Genomic DNA, 17,276 nt, shown 5'->3' with positions numbered 1-17,276 from the left:
ATGCAAAATTCCTAGAGTCCATTCCTGCTAATTTGATTTACAAACATATATAACTCTAGGAAGAGGTTAGCTAGATCTTCTCTTGGCACAGGGCCATTTATTGTGGAAAATAGAGACACCCTTTTTAAGAAACAGTCAGCCCTGGGCATTTCTTTAAGTTGAAGTGGTTTTTTTCTTTATTAACCAAATTTGATAGTTTCAAAACTCATTGAAGTTAACAAACTTGGAATCATGAACCTGAATAAAGAACATTTTGTTTATATATTCCTCATGAAAGGTTTATGTTTAAAGGGAGGAAAATACATCTACTTGACAAGATCTAGAAAGAAATAACAGAGTACAGAGCCTGTCCCCCATTTCAGCCTGTCTCCAATCCTTGCTGATACTCATACCTCACCTACATTCAGCTGGGCCCACTTTGAAGAGCTGTCTTGTTTCCAGGCTCTGATCCATTACATTGGTCAAAATGAGTTTCCTATCTGCATCTTTTGTTGTTTACAGGTAGAGTGACACATCCATCGCATTTTAGATCTTATTTACTGTAGACTAATAACCACATGTAATGCCAGAAGGGAGCTATTGTCTTCTATTATTTAAAGAGTCTGAAAGCCATGACCAGTTCACATGTTCTTCTGTTGTGTGGCTGACTCTTACACCTAAAATAGATCTTTGCATTGAAATATTACATATTTTCTTTGAAGACAGAAAACTAATCTGGATGATTTATACCAATAAGTTTGGACATTAAAACTTCCCTTAGAAAGTATTTACTTTGCCAGTATAAATACAACCATCATCTCACCAAATTTAAGACATTGCCACAGTTGGATATAAACAATAGGTGCAAATTTAATGCATTCATTTTGATGATGGACTGTTCAATATGTTACAGAATATTACACTCGACAAAAACCGTATACTCACACTGCAGCTAATCAGTATGAAAGTATTATGTGTTTTATTAGAAGCATTAATATTTCTTTTAAGGTAAGAAAGACCAGTCATCCCATACTGTTCATTTGGGGTTTTTTAAAAATATTTTTTTATTCATTAAGTAATTATCAGTCATTCCTTACCAGGCTGCAGTGTTTTATGATACCCCTCATAATTGCAAAAGACATCCACTATTACCTAATTTGCTTTAGATCTTTACTACCTGTTTCCTTGATGTGGTTCCCCTACCTCAGGCAGCTATAAAATGAGCAGTTTAACATCCAGGATGATCATTTTTCTTAGCACTTTCGCTGTACTTCACGTACTATTACACCCTTGTTTATCCAAACAGTATATACTAGCCAGAAGAGAGACTGTGGTGGAGTTAACCGATTGGCAAGTGCCATCCAGTTTGAGGACAATAAAAAAGCCAAGAATGTACTATTCAATATGGTCCACTAGTGTCCCCTACCCAGAAGTAAAACATAGCATGTACTTCCCTCTACCAGGTGACCAGACATTGGAAAAAAAAAAAGGATGTGTAAGTCTCTTAAATAGGAAAAAAAAAAATGGTGGGCATCTGCAGTAGTAGCGCAACTCAGCATTATACAAATTCTAATGAAGCCGATCAGATTAGTAAGAGAAAATGTGTAAATAAAAAGACAAAATCTTGAGGAAAAGCATTTATGGGATCACCAGAGAAAGGAGAACAATAAGGAATGGGGGTGGGGAGGATGGGTAGGAAGAAAACCAGGATTCTCCAGCAATGGAAGCCCAGAGAAGAGTTTCTCAAAGGAAAGGTCAGCCACATCAAATGTTGCCAAGAAATCAAGATAAGGACCAAGCATAGCATTTACAATGTCCAGTTTTTCTTCATGCCCCCTACACCAAAAAAAATTAAGAAGCCAAAGACGCTTTTAGAAAGCCTATCTCACCAGAGTTACTCCATGAATATTGTATTGGTTGCTGATTCAGGAAGTGTTGGGCTACCAAAATACATTGAACCTACCCCACAGGAGCTCCTTTGGAAATGTTCCTTAGACCTCCACATAGGAAAAAATCCTCCCATGGGTAATGAGGGAACTAGGCCTTACGAGACACAGATGGCGGTTCCTTTTGAAAGGTGAAGAACCATTCTCAGGCCTCAACTCAGACAACTGTGCATGAAGTCGGGTGGCAGACAGTGCAGTCGGACTTTCTTCATCAAGCCCACAGTTGACCACACACAATGTGTGGTACTGAGTGAGGAGCATAAACCTCCAGCAACACAGGTGACAGCAGAGGGCGCCATTGGGAGATCTAGAAGTGCACCCCATCCCCCCATCCTGGCTTAGTGCAGCAATGCCACACTCGCCGGCCCGCTAGTGATTCTGGAGAGTGTCCTGTGACTATGTGATAGATTAAAATTCTACAGATTATTAGAAATTATCCTCTAACATTGCAGTTTTTAATTCCATTCCTACTTCCGTATGTAACAAATTTTTAAAACTATACTAAGAAAGTTTATTTTTATTCATGTTACTAATGATAAATTCTTGTTAATAATTGCACCATTTATTGAGAGCATAATATGAACCCAGCACTTTGCCAGACTCTTCATTAACATAAAATCTAAACTTCACAACAGTAATATGGGGCAGGTATTACTGATTCTGTTTTGAAGATGAGGTAGAGGAGACTCAGAGTCTTGATTATTTTGTTAAGTCAGCACAGCATAAAATAATGAAGACGTGTCTGCCTGACACAAAGATCATGTTCTTTCATTTATACAACCTTGGTTCAAAACACTGACATCTATATTCAGTATTTCATTCCCTCAAGTCATTGATAGGTGATGTTTTTTCTCTTAGTTTAGTGATAAGGTGAGTAATTAAATTCAGCTTGTCTAGAAAAAAATAGAAGTGGCACATATCAGAGAAAATTTAGCTAGAAGAAAATATTCCAGACTTCAGAAAGATTGAGCCCCATTTAGTTAATTTTCAAATAGGTTTTTGTTTGTTTGTTTGTTTGTTTGTTTTTTAGGATTTTATTTATTTACTTGAGAGAGAAAAAGAGAGAGCAGGAGTGGAGGGGGCAGGGGAGCAGAGGGAGAAGGAGAAGCAGACCTACCCTGCTAAGCGGGGAGCCCAATGTGGGGCTTGATCCCAGCACCCTGGAGCCATGACCTGAGCCAAAGTCAGATGCTTAACCGACTGAGCTACCCAGGTGCCCCTCCCACTTATTTAATTTTCTAAGAAGAAGTGGTTGAGATAAATCGCAAAGAACTGTTAAAATTGATAGTACCTAGGAAAAAAAAAAGTCCTTATTCCATAAACTAGCCCCTTCTAAATGTTCCGGGTAGCTTATTAAGTATTTGCCTCTACAAAGAGAAAATTCTCTCTAGCAGTAAGCTCCCAGTCTCTCTCCGAGCTGACAGCTCCCCAGAACTCCCTGTGGGAGTTGGGGGTCACCTGTAAGGATGCAGACACCAGGCAGGACTGCTTCCTAAACTGAACTAAGAGATACCTCTGTCTTAAATTGAGAAAGAATTCAGAATCGCCAAGAATATGAAAAGCTTTACACCAGAGCTAGCTCCTCTAATGATGACAGGACTTCTCCAGGAGAAGAATACTTTATAAAGATCCTTAAGAATGTATGTCCTCAGCTTCTTACTAAGTTAGGCTAGAAATAGAAAATAAAGTGTTCGTATAAGAATGAAGGACAGTGCAGTTACATGTTATGGAACAGCTGCTCTTTGGTCACATTTGCAGGAGAGCTTGTGGGTAGTGTAACGGTGTATGTGTTGGTATGCCCCAACATAGGCCTTAACTCTCTGACTTAGAAGTGTGGTCTTGACTATCCATCTTTATATATGCTTGAGAACGTTCTCTCAGAGCTAGGGCCAGTGTTTATGTAAAACTCTTAGCGTCCCCAGCTCCTGCCGTAATTCCTTAGTTCATTTATATTCGATTTTCAAAAAAGTATTTGTTGACTAACAAGGCTGTCTTTGCCAAATACATACCTAAAGAACAAAATGGGACAAAACTTGTTGCTTTGGTACAGACGAAATGACTCTAAATCCCTTGTATTTGGCCAGCTGATGAGTTGGTGTTTGTATAGAAATGGAAATGTTTATCTTGTAAGTTTAAAGCCTGCAGTATAGAAGATAATACTCTTATCATTTAACCGCTGTCCCAGCCACGCCTGGTTTTTGTTACTGTTTTTGAGGTTGTTGATTACATTTGGTTTCAAAAATTGTCCCAAGTAGGACACATTTAAAATTTCTTGATACTTGGGAATGGTGATGTTCTCATAAACAAAAGAAAGTTCTTGGGTGTGTGTGAAGAGGAAACAAAGATTCTGATAACACAATTAACATTCTTTATGTGTATTGTTTTTTCAATATAGATTTCTTCGAACACTTCACAATTGGGTGGTGCCGAGCCTGTGAAGCGCTGTGGGAAGTCCGCACTCTTTCAACTGGCAGAGGCAAGTTTCTAACAATATTTAGAGATAAGATCTGCAGAGGTGGAACCCACAAAAAAAGTTCATCATTGCAGCATTCTTTAAACTGTGCCATTTCACCAGTGACCAGACTATGGTGTTAGGTCTAATTTTCAGCCATGAGAGGGTTAGCTTTTTCATAGGAAAAAAAAGTTTTGTTATGAAAAGTCAGTAAGCACAGAAAAAGGGGACACAGGGAAATTGCAGAATCTTTTTTCACAGGTAGTATTGTAAAATAAGGTCAGTTTTTGTCCCACACTGTGAAGTAAGTCCAGCCTGGACCCAGGAGAATGGCCTGAGTCATGTTTCTCTCCTCAGATTCTCCTATTAACATCCTTAAATTCCTAGAAGACACTACTTTTAAACCAGGTGGTTGATGTTTTAATTTGGGGGTGTTTTTCTTTGTTGTTGTTTTTGTTGTGGGGTGGGTTTTTTTGGTGGCTTGTTTTTTAAGTGAAGAACTCAAATGACATATTTTAAAATCTGATTTTGTAACACCTGTCAGTTGTATGCTTGATATGATGTGGGTATAAAATGCCGCTGTTCCTTTGGCAAAGTAGAAAATGTGCTTTTATAAATCTGTGAGGAACAGAGAGCCCTCGCTTGGTGGGGGATGGGGTTGGTGTAAAAGGTGCCAACAGCAGTTGGTGGTAGAGTGTAGGCAGGGACCATGGTTTTCTCTGCCTCCCTGCTGCTGCTCTGCCTTTTTTCTGTGAAAGAAATATCTGTAGCACTAGGACACGATAATAACAGTTTACTTTTTCCGTGAGACAAATTAGGAGGCACAAGATGGGTGACCAGATATCTCTTATATTGAACTTTTTCTTTTCTTTCATTTTTCTGGCTTCCTTCCAGTTAGTTCCTTCTGAGGGTGTGTGTGTGTGTGTGTGTGTGTGAGAGAGAGAGAGAGAGATACGGTTCTTTTTATAAAGCCTTTGTAGTTTATTAAATTTAATGGGACAACCTATCATTTTTTAAATTTTATGGTAGCTTATATCATAAAAATCTAGGAGTTTTAAATGTGTTTAAATGAAGCTTTTAAAGTCTAGCCAGACCCACATTAGAAATAGAAAAATACAGAGGCCTGAAACAGTAAAGTATATAAACAGTGGAACAAATGAACCCTTTGTTGTCTGACATTAAGCTGACATGGTTCTTGTTAGACAAAAATCAGACCCAAATAGAGGTCTACAAATGACTAGAAAACTTCCAAAGATCTTAGGAATCATTTAAAAAAGAACCGAGTGAGTCAGTGGCCAAGTACTACTTCAGGTAAAACTGAAACAGTAAAGATCTGGCAACAAGTGCTCCTTTGGAGTTGGAGCAAACAACTCTTTGTAAAGAGAGACTACAAGGTGATGAATTTAGTATTTTTAAGACCCTATAGATTGTCAAGACAATGTATTTGAAAGAAGTGACACCTTTTCTTAAATAAAATGAATGTATGGTGCTCTCTGCATTTCCCTGTTTGTGTGTGCTCACACATGCACATTTACATACAAACATAATATATACATAACAACACTAAATTGTAAAACAAGTTAACTCTCATGTTAATGTATCTGTAATGAATCATTTTATACTAGAAATATATGATTCTTTCAGGTACTTTGCTATGTAGGGTGCTAGAGAGATGATTTTGTCTTCTCATTTTCTTTCTTTGGCATAACCGTTATAAGAAAAAAAAGGATTCCCTATTAAATCAGAGCTCATTAAAAAGAACATTCTTCTAATTTGTAGGGATGCATCCCAAATATGAAACAGATGCTATGGTTTAACAGATGTTTGAATGCTGGTATCATAATTTTAAAGGGGTAAAATGACTGCAATAAGCCTATTCCAATTATAGCAAATCAGCTTATACTCAGACTTGGTTTCTTGTAACATCTGAGTAAAAATATATGCTTTTGATAAAACAGGGTCGCTAAAAAATAATTTACCAAGAAAATCTCACATTATTATTTGCACCACATGAATATCATACCATAATGCTAATAGACTGTTTTAGAATAACATTCTAAATCCTTCCCAGTTTCTAATTAAACATAAATATGTGCACAATGGATTAATCAGCATCTCCAAATAATCACCAGTAGAAATATGCTTCCTTAATTTTTTTTATTCCATGTGTATTTGATAATCATTTTTCTTTTTTTTTTCTTTTTCTTTTCTTTTCTTTTATTTCTTTTCAGTGTTCCAGCATTCATTTTTCTTGAACTGAATATAATATTTAATTATTTTGGGTATCTCTTGAAATAAGTATAACAGGATATGGAGGAGGATTTTTCCTCTTGCCCAGAATTGGTGCTGTTTTCTGAAATATGGAAATACAGCTTTAAAGTCACACATACCAAAGGGAAATCCACCAGGAAGCCACCTTTAATGTGGGCCAGATACTCTTTTGGGATTTATAAAGAGATGGTCTGATCCAACTACTGCCCCATATGCCATTCCAGGGGTTTCTCCTTTCATTCCCATCCTAACCCCCAAGTCATCAGTGGTGGTGGTGGTGGGGGGGGTGGCTATCAAAGACTTTCCAGTCACCCAGAATATTTTGGCCTTTCTCCCTGTCCTGAGGAGGAAAGGAAAGAAGTGCTTTCCACTCTTTATCCCTGCCCCATATCAAGCAAAGTGAAAGCAGCTCTAAGAAAAACTTTGTTAAAGATCAGAGGGTATCTGCAAGAGGTATCTTCTCATTCTTTGATTAGAAGCAGGAAATGTTGTAGACATAGACTTAGTGCTATGCCTTGCACCTGTTTGACCAGTGAGAAAAGAACTGGAGGAATTTGGCTGCGGGAGAGGCTTGCTGTACTCTCCGTTTTGGCAATGTAAAGATGCATGAGTTTTCACAGGTCAAGTCGACAAAGAGAAAGCAGTTGAGTGTGATCAGGCAAGATAGTCATAGGGTGCGGGGTTGGCAGAGAGCAGGCCCAGGACAGTCTCTTACATCAGGAAATATGCAACAGAGACAGCTTTACTCAGGACACTGATGAGCTCCCACAAGCAGCAGTGATGCTCAGCCAGTTTCCACCAGTACAGCAGTCCTGCTAATAAAATACCAAATACTTCCCATTGTTAGTAAAAAACTGCGACCCAAACCCCCTGTGTACCCTTGCTGCAACTTTCCCAGCATCCCCGGGTTCCCCTGATCCTTCAGCAACTGAAGGACGCAGCAAGGGGCCTGCAAGATGTGGCCCCTGGACCACATCCCTTCTGATCATTTAGCACCCCTGCCTCTTAAATATTTTGTATACCATCCCTGCCCTTGGCATCCCCTGACAAGGTCATTCAGTCTTACATATGTTAGCAGGAACAGATAAAAAAAGACAGACATAACCATTGGCAGTTTGCTTTACCTCCACCATAGCTTCTCCTATCCTCTACAGCAGAACTATTTAAAAATAGCCTTGTGGACTCTGGGAAACAAACTTGAGAGTTTTAGAGGGGAGGGGTGTGGGGGGATGGTTGAGCCTGGTGATGGGTATTAGGGAGGGCACGTATTGCATGGAGCACTGAGTGTTATACACAAATAATGGATCATGGAACACTACTTCAGAAACTAATGATGTACTGTATGGTGACTAACATAACATAATAAAAAATAAATAAATAAATTATAAAAAGAAAATAGCCTTGTGAAGGGAAGGGCCAGGAACCAGCCTAGGAACTCACCTCTCCCCTTACCCCACCTCCCTTCCTATGGGCTGACATGGGAGGAGGGCTGAATAAGGAGACCTCCCAAAGCTATAGGCACTGTTGCTTGCAGGAAATGTCTTCATGGTGAAGAGCAAGAAACATTTTAGGCACATACTTATCACTGTGCCGTACACCCACTTGTGCAGGCAAAAAGAAAATTGGAGGAAGTTGGCAGCAGACACAAAGAGACTTGAATTGGCCTGCACTCTGGGTTTTGGCACTGGAAGGACCCCTTCTATTTCCCAAGACCCTGTAGCCAGGAGATGCCCCGGGGAAGGCCCTGTTTCAGGCATTTGATTGGCATTTTAAAGTGGGTGGATTTTTAATAGCTGAAAGTGACCTGAAAATTCTGGGATCTGTTCCAGGTATTTTTCAGGAATCTACTCCAACTAGGAAGGGAGTTGGCATAGTGCTGCTGAGGTCAGGGAATTGAGAAGAAAATACAGTCCTTGATATTTGAACCTCCATGAGATTCATACTGTTCAGTTAATCAGTTGCTTAATTGGTGCAGGTACTTAATGTGTTTCTTTTCGTTTTGAAATTAATTAGGTCAGATCCTATAAAGAATAGCAAAGCATCCCCCTGGAGACCATAGTTATAGTTGTTTCATGTTATAGTTGCTGTATAGTTGGAGGGCACACAGAGACATCTGTACCTGTGCATTTTAGTGAAGAAAATTCTACACTTGAAGATCTCTGGTATCAGAATTGCCTAATATAATAAGATGTACAGTTGATTCATTTATTCCAATAAACAGTAATTACTGAGGACTATTCCATGCCAGTAACAGTGAGGCTGCTGAAGTTACCTGCATATGGGTATAATAGACACTGCATAGTGTCTATTACGATGGGATAAGCTGCAAACCTCCTTCTAAGATCAGCAGTGTAAGCACACTTTACCTCCAGGTGTAGGTTTGGTGTTGTAGAGGACCCCTAGAGACTGGAATGCATGCCTGAAAATATCAGTTGCTCTTTGTTTTACTTCTCTTTTTCTGAGATAGTTCTATGTCTTCTTTAAAACAGGTTATAAATTTTAATAGTGGGAAGTAAGTTGTGCTATCTAACCCAAGATCATGACGACTATTTTACTATCTGCTGTGTGGTAGGCACTTTATAAGTACTTTATATGTACTCATTGAATTTTCACACACATCCTTGGAGATAGGTACTATCATCATTCTGCTTTGACACATTAGGAAACAAAAGGGCAGAGAGGTTTTATGACTTTGCCTAAGGTCATGCGGACAGGAGATTACAGCCTCTGTAGGAAACCCAGGCAGTCTGTCTCCACAGCCCAGGCTCTTCCACACTGGGCTGTTCTGTCGCCTTGATTCAGATGAATGTAAAAGACTCTGCAAGTTGCTTGTTATAGGACTTTGCGTATTATGGAAGGCTCTATGGAAGACAGCTCACTCCTACACATATGTGTATGGCTGAATAAGATGACAGATTTTTCAAGACTGCTGTCAAAGAAACGGAGCTGATATTTCCTTTTTAAAAAGTGTCTGTACTTTCAAAACTGCCAAGATACATCTTACACCCTTAAATAAGTAAGTGCCTGTTATTGAATATACTTTGGAAGATACTGTGAGGAAATTATGGGGTACGACTCCTGTCCTCCAAGAACTTATTCTCCAGCTGCGGAGAGAGAAGATATAAAAAGTTAAGGAATAAGAAATAAGTGTGCAAATGGTTTCACTGAGAACCATGCAGTGAAATGACAAAGCTCTCCTCGAGTGACGAATGATACACCAAGTGAACATGTGAAGACAAGAAAGGGAGGAGTTAATATTGACAGGAGTGTTGTCGGGACCCAGCTCAGAGAGAGTGCAGAGACAGCACGGAGATGGTTGTTGAAGGAGTTGTGGAGGAACAGGGGTTGCAACCAGCAGCCTTTGGGCCACATTTAACTTGCATAGATGCTTTTTTTCAGACCATAATTTGTTGACCTGTATTGACATTTGAACTAGTGTTCAATATTTTAAAAATAGAGATTTCAAGTGAATATCTATGTCTGACTTCTCATGAAAATTGAAGAGAATCTGGAGACTGTGATCCAGCCTTCCTACATGAGAACAGTTGGTCAGGGCCGGTAGTGGCCTGCCCACCATCCTCTCCTTTGCCTACTGAGTCTTGAGTCTGAGGCCAGCAGTCAGTGCCAGCCCCTACTTAACCCTGTGCACCTCCCTCTTTTGAACCTGAGCACCCGGACAGTGCCGATTGGGAGCTGCATAATTAAACAGAGAGATGGGAGAGAGATAGCAGAGGGATTAAGGAGTAAAAAAGCAGGCAGATGTGAGGTAGGTGGGTGACAACAGCTCAGTCAGATGGGCAGGCGTCGAGGATTGTGATGGGAACCTTATGGAAGGTGGAGTGTGGCCACGGTTCGAACTGGGAGAGTAGTTAGTGTGAAGCAGGAAAAGTTGTGCTTGAAGGATAAGGAAGAGCAAACGAAGACTGAGGGCAGGGGCGTGCAGTGAGAAAGAAGATCCAGTGGCAGCTGTACGTAGAACGGAGGGGAAACCTTCCGGTCACACCCATGTGAGAAGAAGAGCCAGGATTGAGGAGGGGCTGGCTGGCAGTGGAACAGGAGGTAGAAAGAGACAGCAAGCAGGGAGCTTACAGGGGATTTTGTTGGATTTGATGACTGGGTTAATGTGGGAGGCAGAGCGAAAGGGGAGCCAGAGGTGACCCCATCTCTGAACCTGAATCCTCGGAACCCTTCTTCAGGAAGCCTGGATGTTTGTGAACAAAGAGGGCTAGCAGAAAAGAGATGAAAGGTGCTGAGGGGTAGGAACAGCTGAGGAGATGCACTACTGAAAGAGTCAACAGGAGAAGGTATTTGTCAGGGTAAATGGTCGGTTTTGGAAAGCAGAGGCTCATGTTCTCTGAGCACAGAAGAAAGAAAGGTAGAAAATAGTTGCACAGGCTTGCTGCATTTGGTCTGTGGTCTGTGTTTTACTTTGCTTTATCTCAGTGTATGAAACTGGTAATGTGTTAGGGTAAAGTTGAAGAAAGGGTGCCAGGTGTCTCCAGATCTACTCGTCAAGAATAAAAAGATCAAGGTTGTAGATCTTGTGGTTCCAGGGGTACTGAAAAAGCTGTCTTGAACCCTATTTATTAAAAAAGAATGATGACATTTTCAGAGGCCTTGACGCCCTAGTTTTCCTACATTCTAACTTTCAGGAACCACTTCTAATTAAAACCAAAGAGATAGGTAAAGGTGAATATATTCCAGTGCCTGTAAAAATTAAATCTTAAGGAAAATGTTGGTTCATTTTAAGAAAAGTTGAAATTCTGATAAGATCATAGAGATGAGACGCCATCCCTCCGGTCACGTTTGCATTCCTTCCCGCTACCAGCTAGAAGGGATGTTTGATGGAAGTGACTTCTTTACGGTTTCCCCTGTGTCCTCACTGACGGCTGATGCGCAGTGTTCCCTCCATCCTGCTGGAAGCCCTTGAAGCCCAGAGTCTCCTGCATGCCTCTCAACCTCGCCCTTCCTACACAGTTGTCACATGACCAAATCCCAAATACTTATAATATATGTGAGGGGCTCTTTTCTTTGAAAGTGGTGTATTTCTTTCTTTAGCTTTTTACACACAGTTGTGAGTCATTTTTATGAAACGTCTGTCCTAAAACTTTTCATCTCATTTTTAAATACATCAACTTATTTTTGGAAGAGCTACAACGTAGGAATTCTCCTAATGAGTGCCTTTAACGTGTCTAGGGGAGACTTGAATAAGTGGCCTGTGGAACAAAGGTCACCCCACCCATCTGGAGTCTTCAGAAATGGCATAATTTCTGAAGAAATAGTGAAGAGACACACTGAAACCACCTTTTCACCTGGCCGTGTTTCTGTAAACCAAGTAGAAAACTACTTAATATGCTCAGTTATCAGTGTTGAGAGATGCTTAGACCACTGTTCTGTGACCAGTTATCTTTTATAATAAAGAAAATTGAATTTTCTTAGCATCAGTGCTATTCCTTATTCTCTGCAGCCATCAGCCAGTGTATGTTTATGGCAAAAACATTCTGGTTTTATTTAATTATGGGAGAAGGGCACATCTTGGAAAGCACTGCGTAGTGCCATCCCAGGGTTATATCTACAATGTTTTGGCAGTACAAAATGACTGTAAACATACCTTGGCTGTAAAACATTTATTTTGTACTAAAAGGCAGAGATTTTGAAATTGAAACTTCCTGATAAGTGTCAGTGGGTCTGTTTTCACACTGCCTTGTGTTTTTAATCTTTCTGGATCCTTTATAATAGACAATGAAAGACGAAAGATAATTAAGAGTGAAATGATAGCTACGGTACATTTTGGGAACAACTCACCCATTTCTTTGTACCAGTTAAAGGGCATCTCCTTCTGTGGTATCATTCTTACCTAGTACACATGATGAATTATTTTTTCTCTGGTCATTTCACTAAGTCTTTTATAGCAGAACACATTAAAGAAACAAATCGATACCTTACATTTGTAGAAAGGAATACATTTTAGAATGTCTTTGATTCCAGAGATAAAAGCTTGCTCAGCATAGATTTATGATGTCTCTGTAGTCCCCAGTAGCAAACCCTGAGCCTATGTCATGATCTTCCCTGAACTGAAAATGGCAATCTCCCTGAACCCAGGCACATAAAAAATAATCCCTCCAATGCACATTTTATGTCACCCCTTCGATAATCCTCCTAAAAGTTTTTCTTTGTAATAGGTTTGAAGAGGATAATTTTTTATACATCGGTCCAGTATGTGTGTCCTGTTAGAGTCTCAGTTCTAGCATACTAGTTCTCGTTTTTCTTTTGGGGGTGAGTTGCCATTTCTTCCAGCTCATCACTGTCAGGCCATTCTGACTACACAGAACAGTGAGAAACTTCAGGAAGGTTTCAGTTACCAGAAGTAAAACTAAAATATTGGTGATTAGTTTTCACTGTTGCTCTTGGGAAGCTTAAGTAAGGACAGTGTAAGTGTGGGTCCTAATTAGCATTTTTTTTCAGATTTGTCACTCTTTCTGGTGTGAATCAGAATGCATTTTAGACTTCTCATGTACCTCCGAACTAGTGAACCATTCAGTTCAATTCAGTTATCTGTGGAATCCCTTCTCTTTGAAAGGTACTAGGATAGATCCTTGGAGGACAATACAGAGGTGAACAGGATCGATTTTGTGCCCCCTGAGTTATAGTTATAAAAAAAATACATAGTACCTGAGGGAATAGACAATAGATATCAAATATTTATGCCAGACATTTGATTTAAAACATTAACATTCTGACTTCTTTGAATACAGCCATGGGGATTCCATCCAGAAGGTGTCCTGAAGCCATGTTACAGCGTCACTTTTAAAGAAGGTTATTGTTCAATTTAAAATAATAATAGAAGAATAAATTGTCATTTTCTAAGGCATATTCTATTTCAAGGCTTGATTAACAACCCACCCTCTATTAAGGGCAACTTGACTAATTAATAACAGACATTAATTCTGTGCTTCCCACAATGCAGTTTTATTCACTTGAGTTCACACTGATTTATGTCCCTCTGTGTCCACTGGGTGCTAATCTGTATGCGTGTCCATGCATGTGAACAGAATGTAGTTCGTATGCACTTTCATAAGTCTCACTGAAGTTAATTGATAAATGCACTAAAAGTAGATGTTTGTACCCAGTAGTAGAACTGAGCTTCACTCTGTTTAATGAGGGTAAGCTTCGTGAAAGATAACTGATTTAAGATCTTGCATCTAATTTTGTTGTATATATTTTTTCCCAATTACAGAATCATTCAACCCTAGAATGAGGAAATTGTAGCACAGTACTTAGTGTACCAAGGCCATGATGTGCTACTAATGATATCCTTAGGACTGGTCCTGTTACTGCCCATAGCTCATACTCATTCTGCATGGCATAAGCTGCAGAGGGATGGTTGTCAGAATACATTTTTTCTTGCTCGCCACCAGGCACTATTTTAGGTGCTGTACATGTGCAGCTCACTGAATCTCACAGTATTCCTAAGAGAAATACTATTACGGTCCACGTTTTGTAAATGGGGAAACTGAGGCATGGAAAGATTTTTTTTTTTTTTAGAAAATGAGCAAATCAGGCAGAGTCCGCGTGCAGCTCCAGGCAGTCTGACTCCAGAATCCGTGGCTTTTGAAAAGGCTTCTCAAGATAGAATTTGTTCCTAACTAAGAGTGATGGCATCTTCTAAGAGTTACTACATCCATGGCTATTCCCAAGTTGGTTGTTTTATGTGGAAGCACAGGCTGTTAATTCCTAGAGACTTTTGAAAATTATTTCTGATAATAAAATATTTGAACTCCTAGAAGAGAATATAAAAACTGGGAATTAAAGTCTCCCCCAAAAGGTCCTTCTCAAATATGCTATTCCAGAGTCTCTTCTGGTGGTTCATATCCCTGGTGGCTGCAGACTGCCTTTCCTGGGTGCCTGTGTCCCCTTGATTTCCAGCTGGGTTCAACCGGTAGGAGACTCTGGTGGGAAAATCAGGGCTGGGGGGAAAGAGGCCAGGATGTGCAGAGAAGGGGGTGTGAGGAGGACTGGGAGTAGAGCAAAGGTCTTATCTCTTCCACCTGCTCAGCTTCCTCCACTTAGGCCCACTGTGGTTCCTTCTTCCTTTGGGGACCTCCCTCCCCCGTTTTTTCTTACTGTTGCTATTTCCTGGGTTGCCTCACCAACCTCCTGTTTGTGCATCTCAGTTCTAGGTGACCTGTGTAACCAACCTATTCCCCGCATTAAATTCCTTCTGCTAGATACGCTTTCAGCTGTTTGTTTTCCTAATTAGACCCTGCCTGGTAAACAAGCCATTTTTATTTTCCATTTGGTATGGTTATAAAACCGGCTGAGAATGCTGTTGGCATACTATATCGATTTCAGCAAGACTTTTGACACATAATCTTACAATGTCCTTGTGAACAAAAGGGGGGGAAATTTAAGACTGGATTATAAAACATTCTTTGATCGCTGAAGTTCATTAATGTTCAAATAAACCTGATGAAAGGGCTCTCAGAGTCTGCCAGAAATCTCTGTCCTTGGCCATTTCCTGTTCAACATGACCAAAGATTTGGGTGAAGACATAAAAAGCAGCTTTATCAAATGTGTCCATAACACAGAGATGGAAAGTAATGTAATTCAGCGTTCAAAATGATAAACTAAGGAAAAATGGAAAATCTCACTTCTGTGTGGAAAAAATAGAGGAGAAACCAAGATTCCCAGCACATTATGTGGGTAAAGAAATCCAAGCTTTTCATTGACTACAACCCTAGTACAAGCCAGAAGTATGACCTTTTTTTTTTTTTTTTAAGGTTTATTTATTTTAATAAGAACGTGCTCGTGCTCCAGCACATGTATGTGTATGCGGGGTTGGGAGGCACAAGGGAGGGAAAGAAGCAGACTCGCCGCTGAGCATAGAGCCCAGCTTGGGCCTCAATCTCAGAACCCTGACGTCATGACCTGAGCCAAAACAAGAGTTGAACGCTGAACCGACTGTGCCACCTAGAAGCCCTGACCTTATTTATTTATTTATTTATTTATTTTCTTTTTTTAATGGAAGGGGAGAGATTTCATCTTTGGTCCCGATTAGAAGATAAGCATGTCCCTATCCATAGACAAGTTGGCAGTTCCACTTCTCATCTGAAGGCTTACAGAAGACTAGCGGCTTACTCTGAGAAAGATCCATGTTCCCCAGCCCTTAGGAAGTTTTTTATGTTAAGTTTTGTGTCTACACTTTTGGCATCACAACAACTCAGTGGAGTATATACCGTTGCCCATTTCTCAGCCTTTGTTGCCTCATATGGATTCAAGTCAAAGTGGGGCCTTGGGCAAGCACTGTGGTACTTGGTCCTGAACCCAGCTCATATAAAGTCCAGTTCTCACTTCAGGACCCCACGACTGCGTGTAGTCTGGAAGCCTTTATGTGTGATGAACAGTTAAGGGAACTGGGACATTATGCCAGGAGAAAAGACTTATTATGGGAACATAACACCTGTCCTCCAGGTTTTGGAAGTCTGTCACATGAGAGAAAGAGCGGATTACTTTATGTGACTTTGGGGAACAACGAGTACTGACAGAATGATAGTTTTTTCCTCAAAGTTTTAAAGATTTCAAAGAGTACTACCCTCTAACATGGTCACTGTCTTTGTGCAAAAAGTTGGAAAATTAAGTCTTGGAAATATTGTAGTAAAATGAATTTCTACATGGGGAAGGATGTTAAATTAGGTAACCTAGACTGACACCCAACTCTGAGAGTCTGATTTGTGTTTGTTTCGGTTTTTGGTTGGTGAGATCTATGACTTGTAGTTTTTTACTCAGTTTTTTGTTTTATTTTAATAGTTTTACTTCCAGCAATATAATTGTTTTTCTTACAATTTAGGATTAACATACTCTATGGGGGGGTGTACTTTTAAGAGCCCGAAACAAGGAAGGTAAGGCATGACTAGTGCCTGGTGTAATTACTTCCACAAGAAATATTATGCTATTTCCTGGAATATGTCCCCAGAGTGAATGTCTGCATTTGTTCCATTTCATTCCTAGCTGTGGAATCCTATCATGGGTGATGAGGAGAATCATTTTGAAATATATTGAAGCAGAGAAAGGAGTTTGCGAAGTATTATTAGGTTTGCTAAGATGAACCTATGCAAATACAAATTGTTGGCATACCACTATAAAAACCAGTGCCCGTGTGGGACACAGCTCTTGGAATGACTTATTAAAGGTCACCAGAGTGATAGTGGCTGCAAAACCATAAAATCCACATTGAGGACGCCTTTCAGGTCTTCTTTCCAGAGCTAGCATAGTCTCTGTCTACATGTGGGACAGTTATTCATGAAGGGCTAGAAATAATCGAGAAAGGGAAATAAAAATTATTTCAAAATTGATGCAAAATAGCAAATTTCTCTGGTGAGAATAAAACATGCAGGGAAAATTAAATGTACCAGTGTTTCATAATGAAAATAATATTTTTGCTTTGATCTTATGTCTGGTAAGGTTTACTAAAGGGGAGTTCCCGTATTCATAGTTATTTGCTAAGGTCTAAAAGTTTAATGTGATTTCCCAAAAAAGGTAACTCTGTCATGAATCCACAGTATTTTGGATCTTCCCTGTGGGTTCCTTCCCTGTAGGAAGGGGACTGGGTGCTCTTCTTAATGTTCTTT

At 39.9% G+C, this 17,276-nt stretch overlaps 1 protein-coding gene across 12 annotated transcripts in view; it reads left to right on the top strand.

Moving 5' to 3' along the window:
* The window catches only part of BBX (BBX high mobility group box domain containing), a 276,694-nt gene that overhangs the window by 218,275 nt on the left and 41,143 nt on the right, over positions 1–17,276 (top strand). For all 12 annotated transcript variants that reach the window (XM_059164248.1, XM_059164245.1, XM_059164246.1 and 9 more), the window contains one exon: positions 4,321–4,401. In XM_059164248.1, the coding sequence (XP_059020231.1) occupies positions 4,321–4,401 (81 nt within the window). The remainder of the gene's footprint in view (positions 1–4,320; positions 4,402–17,276) is intronic.

This window comes from Mustela lutreola, chromosome 2 (assembly GCF_030435805.1).
Source record: "Mustela lutreola isolate mMusLut2 chromosome 2, mMusLut2.pri, whole genome shotgun sequence".
Classification (NCBI taxonomy): Eukaryota; Metazoa; Chordata; class Mammalia; order Carnivora; family Mustelidae; genus Mustela; species Mustela lutreola.
Note: the sequence above shows the minus strand (reverse complement) of the source record. Positions and strands in the feature narration are given on the sequence as shown.